Source organism: Lagenorhynchus albirostris, chromosome 12 (genome assembly GCF_949774975.1).
Source record: "Lagenorhynchus albirostris chromosome 12, mLagAlb1.1, whole genome shotgun sequence".
NCBI lineage: Eukaryota > Metazoa > Chordata > Mammalia > Artiodactyla > Delphinidae > Lagenorhynchus > Lagenorhynchus albirostris.
In genome coordinates, this window is record NC_083106.1 from 73466092 (window position 1) to 73477113 (window position 11022).

The 11022-nt window shown below is 40.3% G+C and overlaps 1 protein-coding gene across 1 annotated transcript; it reads right to left on the reverse strand.

The window, feature by feature from the left end:
* Positions 1-4263: 4263 nt before the first annotated feature.
* Positions 4264-4735, reverse strand: LOC132530628 (large ribosomal subunit protein eL22-like). The gene has a single exon (XM_060167892.1). It carries the CDS (start codon positions 4722-4724, stop codon positions 4356-4358), a length of 369 nt encoding a protein of 122 aa, XP_060023875.1. The 5' UTR covers positions 4725-4735; the 3' UTR covers positions 4264-4355.
* Positions 4736-11022: the final 6287 nt, after the last annotated feature.

Below are 11022 nucleotides of genomic sequence, written 5' to 3' on the forward strand. Positions count from 1 at the left end.
CCCATCCATCAGAGGGCCAGCACCGGCCCTACACCCTCAAGGCTGCTCAGACGGCCAGGCAAATACCCAGCCCCACCTACCATTGGGTCATCTCCAAACCTGAGGCCCTCCAGGCTTCGCAGACAGCTGCACTGGGACCTGGCCCTGCCCTCCAGTGGGCCCACAGACACCTAACAAAGCCAGGCTTTGCAGCCAACCAGTATAGGGACCAGTCCTGCCTACCAGATGGTTGCCAGAGGGAAGTAGTGTGGGGTTAAGGACAAAGTAGGCGAAGGGGATTAAGAGGTTCAAATCTCTAATTATATAATAAATAAGCTATAGGGATGTAATACACAGTTTAAGGAATATGGTCAATAATATTGTAATAATTGGAAACAGATGGCTGCTGTTGTGATTATTTCATAATGTATGCTAATGTCAAATTACAACGTAGTGCTCCTGAAATCAACATAATATTGTACGTCAACTATATTGCAATTTAATTAATTCATTAATTCCAGTGTAACTTGCCAACTGTAGAGCAGATCGTTTGGAGTCACGTGGCAAAGAGATCTTCAGTTCCCAAAGGTATCTGGAACCCCGGGTTTCTGACAGTCTTGAGAGTGACAGGTTTCCTTCAACAGCTTGATTTCATTAGACCCAATTTCCACCTACACCCATCATAAAGCATGTAGGCAAGTGTGTGGGCACACTTTTCTCAAACTTTACTCAATTCGAAGAACAATACCAAACACAATGGTCTAGCTTTATAAGTAGCCATTTATGTATCTGAAATAACTTCTCAATACAGTGGAAAACTGAGAAATCACCCAGATCATGCAACATTTTAGGGCTTTCAAAAGAGTTTTTATGGAGTACATTTATAAATGCTATGCATGTATGGAATAAACACATACTCATAAAAAGATTTCTCTGCTTATACAAGTATTTTCACCCTCAAAATAATCATTTAACAAATGGTCATTAAGTACTTCAAGATGCCCAACAATATAGTCTCTCTCTCTCATTTTATTTAATTTTATTGGAGCACAGTTGATTTACAATGTTGTATTAGTTTCAGGTGTACAGTAAAGCGATTCAGCCTCTTAACCCTGACAACAACCCTCTAAGCGGATCCTATTATTATCTCCAAAGAGCACAGAAAGATAAAGCATTGTGTTCAAGACCAACCAGCGAGCAAATGGCAGAGCCAGGGTCAATCCCAAGCAGTCTGGCTCTGGAAGACATACTCTTACCACACCACAATACAATATCTGATCTGATCTAGTTATGGAGGCACTATTCTATCCATTTTTAGATGAGGAAATTGAGACTCAGTGGGGTTAAGTAACTTGCAGGTTTATCGGCTAACATGTGATGGACACTTTCTGATTCCAAAATCTATGCTTATCACCACTTATGAGCTCATAAAACCACTACAGCCTCCAAAATAGAGGACCACTGTGTAAAATGTGAAAGTTACCGTGACCACGAACTACAACAGAAGCAAAAGTGAACAAATTATGGTAGCAGCCTGATCCACTCCATCTCGCTGAGGAGGTTCACCCCTCAATGGGACCAGTGTGTCTACTAATCACCTGACCATGATCCCAGGCTAACCCTGCCACCAGGCCCAGAGCTACGACTGTCAACACTAGAGATGGCCTTGGCCTTCCCGATCTTTACAGGTCCACAGAGCAGTTTCTATACCTCCAGGAGCATCCACAAGGCCAGGCAGAAGGAAATTCAACCCAAATTGGATTCAAAATGGGAATTTCCCACCAGCCTGAGTCAGGAATTGGGAGCCCAGTGACACCAAGGAAAAGAAAAGCAGATCACAGATGAGAAGACCTTTGCAACTGAAGGTGTTTTCCTTCTAGATGAACATTTTGGATTGCAGAGTGCATGCTTCCTGCTAAACTCAGATGGCCCTGGCCTCTGCCCTGCACAAATGAGTAGGAGAATTTTGAACTCAAACATGAATGCACAGCAACAGGCCTCAGAGTCTACAGCTCAGGCCTGCCAGGAGGCCCAGCCACTTCACATGCCATATGTGCCCTGCTTATCCATCTGGTTTAATGGAAGAGGCCAAACCAAACAGTGAAAACAAATGGCGGAGTACAGTCTTCTGCCCTGGCCTTGAAGTGCACACTGACCTCACCTTGCAGAGTTTTTCTGTAATTCGTTCGGGTTGTAAGTAGTTTGACAGAAAGTCTTAAAAGCCCAAGCGATGCAAAGCTTTAAAAGGGAAGAAAAGTTCCAACATTACAGCTGATTAGCAGACTAATCACCTTACCTCCATCTTCCCATTTACCATATTCCTCCATCAAGCAAAACCTGAAATTCAGAGAGACCATGGAAACATGTAGTTTAACCCCATGTGAACCCAGACCAAAACAATTTATATGACCACCACAAAAGCCTGGGGATTATTAAATTATGTCTTAGACAGAGGATTGGGCTCACTTATTTAAGCAAAACTCAAACAAGCACATTTCAGTGTAACAAGAATCCACAATCTCTGAAAGGTCTTAATTATACTTTATGTAATTTCTACTTTGATTAACTTTAGTTTACTTTCTGAAACTAATATATCTCTATGGCTGATACTTTCATTGAAAAAATATATATATTATATTGTATATATATGTTATATATATATAAATTTATGTATATTACATCATATATATTGTATAGATTTGTATATTGTATTTTTAAATATTATATATACATACATATATATATATACACACATATATATATATATAAAGTCAATTTCAACAGACCAAACATTAGCCTTGGTCTATATCCAGTTTCTCAGCCTCAGCACCAATGACATTTTGGACCAGATAGGTCTTTGCTGTGGGGGAGTAGCCTGTGCATTGCAGGACATTTAGCAGTACCTCTGGCCTCTACCCACTAGATGCCAGTAGCACTGCTTCCATTTGTGAAAACCCAGAACATCTCCAGATATTGTCAGATACCCCTCAGAGGCAAGTCAAAATCATTCCTTGTTGAGAGCCACTGATCTGTATGAAACAGAATAAGTTTTGAATACTGAGCAACCCCTTCTCATTCATAGGCAATTATTCAGTAATTGCTATTACTCTAAATTAATGGTTCCAGGTAATGAGTAGACCTATGGTTGAACTTTTTAATCCAAGTTAATCATTTTTCTCCTAAGTTCACAAAAATGATTTTATCATGGTTTTGCCTTTCTGAATATCATGAAAATCCACCCATACACAGAAGTCTTTGTATTATATAACAGAATAAAGATACATCTGACTCATGAACATCGTGGAGGTTAGGGGCGCCAACTCTCTGTGCAGTTGAAAATCCACATATAACATATAGTCAGCCTTCCAACTACACGGTTCCTCCATATCTGTAGTTCCACATGCACGGATTCAACCAACCAAAGATCATGTAGTGTTGTAGTATTTACTACTGAAAAATACCCACGTGTACATGAACCGGCGCTGTTCAAACCTAGGTTGTTCAAGGGTCAACTTCACAATATACATACATATGCTAGGCAACTACATTTTAAAATTCTTAAAATCTGAATTTTCCAAATTGTTTTTAAGTCTACTGATAAGACTTCAGAGTTTGCTCAAGAAGAGTATGGGGTTTTCTTCAAATCCAATAAAGTCTACAAAAACTCAAAACATGTAAATTAATGTGATTTTTTTTTTCTAGAATTTAAATATTTTATTATATAAAGTTATACCCAAAATTGTGCTTCATTTTTTCACTATATACTTTAACTCAAGGACATTTGTAAACGTAGTACACTTCGGAAATCCTGGAAGAAATTCCACTAGCTATAGGCTATTTAAATACCGCTTACAGAAAGTACTAAAAACAACAACAACAGGGGAGTACAAATGAACTTATTTACAAAACAGAAGTAGAGTAACAGATGTAGAAAACAAACTTATGGTTACCAGGGGATAAGGGCGGGGGGATAAACTGGGAGATTGGGACTGACATGTACCCACTACCATACATAAAACAGATAACCAATAAGAACCTGCCGCATAGCACAGGGAACTCTACTCAATACTCCGTAACGGCCTATATGGGAAAAGAATCTTAAAAAAGAAAAGGAGTGCACGTGTGTAACTGATTCACTTTGCTGTACACCCAAAACACACATTGTAAATCAACCACACCCCAATAAAAATTTTTTAAGTATTAAAGGAAAGCCAGCACCATATAAACAGCATACACTTAAATCAAAGAGATGAATGCTTAACAGACAGAGTCATGTTTTTCATTCACTGATAAACTAAAGGTCCATTTCAAGATGTTTCTCTCGTATACTTGATTGGTTTTGTTAGCAAGCAAAGCCCTGAAAGGGATGGCTTCATCTAGTCCTCAGACTCGGACCCATCTTCATCTTGACTAATCTGCAAGTAACGAAGTTCATCAGTCTCCTTGTCGGATGCGACCACACGAAGCCAGTAACGAAGATTGCTCTCTTGAAGGTATTTCTTGGGAAGGTGTTTCAAATACCTTTTAGAGAACTGTTTCTCAGAAACAACTGTGATTTTATTCTTGAAGCATTCAATGTGAACGACATTCCCAAGATTTCCGGTTTTTCCATTCACTTTAACCTTCTCCCATAGAAACTGTTCAAAATTTCCAGAACCAAAAATTCCATCTTCTACTGGATGAGTAAGGTCCAGATTAAACTTCCAAGTTGACTTCTTAGGCTTCTTGTCTTTCTTTACCGCCATCTTGCACGCCGGCAGCGTGATCCAATGTGATTTTTAAAATATATGTAATGTCAAAAATACGGTCAATAAGTTGGGTCTTTAGAAACCTCTGTTTTTATCTTTCCCACTATACTGGGCTTCATGAGAAACATTAAGATGAATCACGCCAACATAAGACTTCACTTGAAAAGGCATGTCAGTGGTAGAGGTGGGGAAATAAAAAGAGAAAAAATAAATTACTGCCAACATTTGGTATTTAGGAATGGTTTCTACATAATGGGTAGGAGAAAATTTTGAGAAAAGCATCAAGCCAGTAAAGTATATGGTGTGTTCAGACAGAGAAAACTATTTAACTAGTCTGGATTATAGAATTGTAGGCTCTATGCAAAGCAAGTAGGTATAGGAGCTGGGGGAAGAAGATACGATAAGGAAAAGTGAAAAAATAAATAAAATAGTTGAAACCAGATTATAGAAAGCCTACATGTCAGATTAATGAGACTGGTTTATTCTGTAACCTATAGGAAACAATCGAAGAAAATGGATCAGAAAGACCAGAGTTAGGTGTTAAGAAGATGGACTTTGTCTGTACCTCAAACACTGCATCCATCTTCTACCTACATCTAAACTACTTGACCATCATCACCTATAGGTAAAACCTGGTCCCTGAAGGAACTCTGGTTTGATTCTGAGACCTTGGATCAAGTCACTTTTCTGACTTACTTGCCTCTCAGTTTGTGCCTAAGGGTTAAAAACAGTTTGTCTTATTTTAAGACCACATCCACCTTATTCTCAACTCTAGTAATTAGGCCCTGGTTTATTCACTTTATTTATAGCCCTATTGACCTCAGGACATATGGGGTGGAGACTGATCCCTGAAACGACACTCGCTTACCACAGGAAGTAAAATCCAACTTCCTATGGCTATGGCCTGGCAGACGTGACTTCTCTTCTACTGTCTGGGTCCATCTTCCAGTCTCGCTTGATTGGGCTTCCATGTGGTCATGTTTTTCCAGCTTCCACTGATACCCAATGGCTGCCATCAAATGACTCCCTGTTGCCTTGCTCTGTAGACACTGAATTTTGTGACACTCTTCTCCCCACTCCCGGTACCACCCAAGTGGGCAGGTTTATTACAGGCCCAGGACCACATGTGCCTTGCCTCACTGAGATTAACCCTCCATGCACCGCCTGGGTAGGTGATGACAGATAACTGGCAGGCATGAAGGATGGATGGGAGGAAAGAGAAAAGCACCAAAAAGCTTAGTAAGGAAGCTAGGTGCAGTACTGAGGGTGGCCCGAACCATACTAATCATGTTCCTTAAGAAAGCTAGAAAAATGTGTTTTAATGCAAAAGCAAACGATTTTTATAATATGTTTTATATGAAAAAAAGTCTTTTCATAATTAAATATGGTACATAAAATCCCCCTTTTACTGTTCTACACTTACTATTTTAACCTAAGACCATTTTCAGTCCAATCTCTTATAATATCACTTTACTTTCATCATTACAGTCTCTTTTTTTCCAGATGTTACACTTCCTTTAAATAGCTGCAAAGATGTCCAGTCAAATTAGCCCTTCCATTTTGAAAGTGAAAAGCTCCAGTGAGCAAAGACAAACTTTTATGGGAAATTGGTTAATAAAATGCTGTCTCATGAGAGTTGGACCTTCAACTAGAAAAGTGATTCTTAATGTTTAACATCTCTTTCTGCGATCTGAATTCTTCCTGCAGTCACTGAAAATTTTTTCTGGTCTAACCACAACTCATCACAGTTGCACACATTGGGATTGCTTTTTTACTCCCCTATTTAATTAAAAACTAAAACAAACAAACAAATAAATAGGCTCTGCTAAAAGAATCCAGCTTAGTTGTATCATTATGTGTCATTATTTTACTTCAACCTCAGTAATTATATTTTCTTGCCATTTAGCCAGACTGGAGTGGTTCTCAACATTGGCTTTCAAAAAAAAAAATGCCTATAAATTAATGTAAGTAAACAGTGCCTGAAATAGTGCCTTATATAGTAAGAGCTATGTAAGCACTTACTGGTATTATTAACAACCCCTGGACTCCACTTAAAACAAACTAAATCCAAATCCATGAGATTAGGTGCAGTCAATGTCCCTGAGCTCACACACTGGAAATTTTTCCAAAGCTCTCCATGTGTTCCAATGAGCAACTGGTATTAAGAAGCACCGAGGTTTAACCAGGTGCCAATGAAACAAATCCTATGGCTTAAATCTCAAAAGAGCTGACCAGTCCCATGCTATGCCCCACCAATAAGAAAAAAATCTACCATTTGCCAGGCACTGTGCATATCAAAGAAGATACAAAAAATGATTAAGACAATCTCTACCCTCAAGCAACACTAGCAATGAGTTAGGAGAAATAGACCATAGCCAAATAAATACAGAGCAATTCTTTAAGGGTAAGAATAGTGATATTAACTAAGAATGTGAGTCAGACAAAGAAAGGATCAGCCAATTCTACTTAGAAGAAGCAAAGAAGGCTCCCAGAGAAAGAGAAACTTGAACTGACCCTCAAGAGATGAATGGGAGGGACTTCCCTGGTGGCGCAGTAGTTAAGAATCCGCCTGCCAATGCGTGGGACATGCGTTCGAGCCCTGGTCCGGGAAGATCCCACATGTCATGGAGCAACTAAGCCCGTGCGCCACAACTACTGAAGCCCGCACACTAGAGCCCGTGCTCTGCAACAAGAGAAGCCACCGCAATGAGAAGCCCATGCACCGCAATGAAGAGTAGCCCCCAGTCGACACAACTAGAGAAAGCCTGCGCACAGCAACGGAGACCCAATACAGCCAAAAATTAAAAATAAATTGAAAAAAAAGTATATGTCAAGGTTATTAAAAAAAAAAGATGAATGGGATTGTGTTGGGTAGAAAGAAGAGAAAGACATAGATCTAAAATGTACAGCAGGGGTGAATAGCATAAAAGGCCCAGGGACCTATGAAGAAGTAAAAGAGTTAAGGTAGAAGATGTGCTGAAGGTGACGCTGGACAGATTGGAAGGGCCTGAAAAACCTGGCCAAACAACCGTGACTTTTCCCTGTAAGTAAAAGGAATCCAAGGAGGCATCTTAAGAGAAAGAGTAACACAATTATATCTACAATGTATATCTCTCCCATCTTCTTATATCAAGGGCAGCAATAAAGCTACACATTAGACGTAGGCTCTCACACATTAGACGTGGGCTCTCACGTGGTCACCCTGATATGTTCAGCTGAAAGCAGCTTCTCCATTGTGCCTTCAGCCAGTTCTCTTGAGGAATAAAGACAAGATGTTTTAGAAAATAAATCTGTGTGTGTGTGTGTATGTGTGTGTGTGTTATGCGGGCCTCTCACCGTTGTGGCCTCTCCCGTTGCGGAGCACAGGCTCCGGACGCGCAGGCTCAGCGGCTATGGCTCATGGGCCCAGCTGCTCTGCGGCATGTGGGATCTTCCCGGACCGGGGCATGAACCCGCGTCCCCTGCATCGGCAGGTGGACTCTCAACCACTGCGCCACCAGGGAAGCCCCTAGAAGTTAAATTTTTAATCATAAGCCCAACTAAGCTAAGAAAGTTATTCTACGAATCTCCTTTTTCTCATTTCTTTCCATGGAAACAAATAAAAGAAATGTTTTTGTTTTTGAATGTAAGCTTCTACATTAGATCCATCCAAGATTTTATATAAAATTGTTCTGCAAAAAAACTGAGAAGAGAAAGTGTGAATCTCACAGATGAAAGAAATTTGCTCTAAAAGTAACTATACTTGAGGAAGGATATCTTGCAGTTATACGCTTCTTAACAGAATCTTTGAACATAGGTTTTTCCTTTCAAAATAAGAACTACACATAATAATTTATTCATTTAAGGTAAAGGGTGAATGTATCACTTTAATAACAGTGATAGCAAATATTTCTTGAGGGCTTAGTATATGACTAGCATAGGGCTTATCGTCCTCACTACAAATAGGTCAGTACTATTTTTAAAGTCTGTTTTACAGATGAGGAAACTGAGGATTCATACTGTTTTTAAAAGTGTCAAAAACTGTCAATGGTCTGTTATTTTGCCGTACTTGAAAGCCAGCAAGTTAGCCTGCCTGTTTCATCAAAGCTTGCAGAAGACAGGAGATTTCTGGGTAAGAAACAAAGGACTTTATTACTCACAGCACTAGCAGTACACAGAGAATCAGCATTGTCGTTTGCCAATTTCCTGAACCCCAGTTCCTAGAGAGCGACCCGAAGAGGGTCCGGTGAGACCTGCACACACATAGACCGAGTTACAGGAATTGTATAATGAGTTACAGGAATTTTTATAACGGGCACTAACATGCCTGCCTTTTGCTCCAGAAGGAGACACTGTCTCGTTCTTCAAAGGTGATTTACTAAACAAACATGCTTGAAACAAATTCTAAAACAAAGGTAGTCAGTGCCTCTGCCTGAAAGGTGTGAAGACACACAGAGAACCATGGAGAAGTGTCGCCCGACAAGTTGCCCAGGTTTAAACAATTAGTAATGGTAAAACCAGGAACCTGCACACATGTCACGTGAGCAGCAGAGCTTTAGACTAAGGTATCAGAAGCAAAGCATCAAGGATACCCTGAGTTTTGTGGACCTTGAGAATCTAGATATTCTAATCATTTCAGAAGAGGATGAACCGAAAAGACTTCCAAGGAGCCTCAACAGTCAACAATTGGCTAAGAATTTCTCCTTTTAAAGGTAGGAAAATGGAAAAAACATATCCTCTGGAGGATCTTAGATCTCTTTAGGCAGTGAGGGAAGTCTTAGGCATACAGAGCATAATAGTGCCAGAAAAAAAAAATAATAACATAGGATGTTCTTGGATGTTGTCTCCAGATATTGAGTTTTAATTCTAGCCTGACTTAAAGCGTAGATGAAAGATATTTCAATACTATGTCAATAGTGGAGCTGAATATGCTCTTTTCCCACCATAAGCTATTTTGGACCATTTGGTTCTCCATTCAGGAGATCTCGAAGTATGATTATGATTTCTGTCTTCCTTCAGTCTAATGACTCAGGGATTTTCTTATTTTGCTCGTCAGAAGGGAACAAAACTGTTGGCTTAAATACAACAAAAGCCCATGTCTGCTCCTTCTGGCTGCTCCAGGCTTGTCAGGGATGCTTCTGGCTGTGTGTGGAAAGCCACACCCCATCCTGGGTCAAACACATCTGGCATTCCTGTCAATCTCTTCCTGGCCCTCGATGGCCACTTGGTAGCTCACCGTGCAGGGGACTAGGAGACAGTGTTGCTGCGGTCTGGGATCGAAGTCGATGAAAACACCCACCCCCTCACCAAGGTCTACGTGTATGGACACCCGGACTGCTAGATACTGATAAATGGGTCTTCATCTGTTCAATACCCATACCTTATTTTTTGATGATTGCAACATCCACTGCTGAAGGTAAGCACTGCTGACTGACCTCTTAGAACAGCAGTGCTGACTTGGAAAAGGGAAAGAGTTCCATCTGGTCTTAACATGTAAACACTCAGCATAAGTCTCAGTAGGAACGCCGGCTTTGAGAGATTTGAATAAGGCTGTACACCAAAGCCAAAGACTCATTTCTGCACGTTGCAAAGGCCAGTTTCCTGCTCTGTGCTCTGTACACAGCCATGCTCAACAAATGAGACCGGCTGGAGATCCCTTTCTGTTCCGGAGAAACAAAGTGTTAAGTCTGCCATGGGTCAGTGAAATCATTGTTTGCTCTAGAGCATGCCCAAGAAGAGGGGGGAGATTGAGTCTCTCTTCCAGGATTTGAAATCTGTCCTAAATCCACGGCCCATGCAGATGCTGGTATGCTGCTTGGTATTTGGGGATTTCTCGCTGATGAATATAATATGGCCAAAGCCTTGCTTGGCTGCAAAGAGAAACCAGAGAAAAATAAAGATGTGCTTTTGTTGGTAACATATTGTGGGGTCGGGATGTTGTTCTAGTGACTCACTTGAAAAAAAAGATGTGGTAGGAAAACTAAACTCAACCCCATGACAAAGCGCTATGGCTTTTGTTTAGTAAGAATTCCAGCCAACTCACTGGCCAGGATTTTTTTATATAGGCTGGGTCTACGTGATTCCAAAATATCCAGTACATTTAATTCTAAAATTTGCTTCAGGAACCTGGCTATTTTACTTACGGAATGTTAAACCTGAACTTAACTACTTTGGACAAATAATATATACAGCATATACACTGAGTGACTATTTGATTAATTAACAGTGTCCTGAAAGTTTTGGAAGCTTTGGTGTTTTACTGACAGATTGATAGAGCTCAGAGCTCCTGGAACCCACTCCCCTATTATCAAGTCTG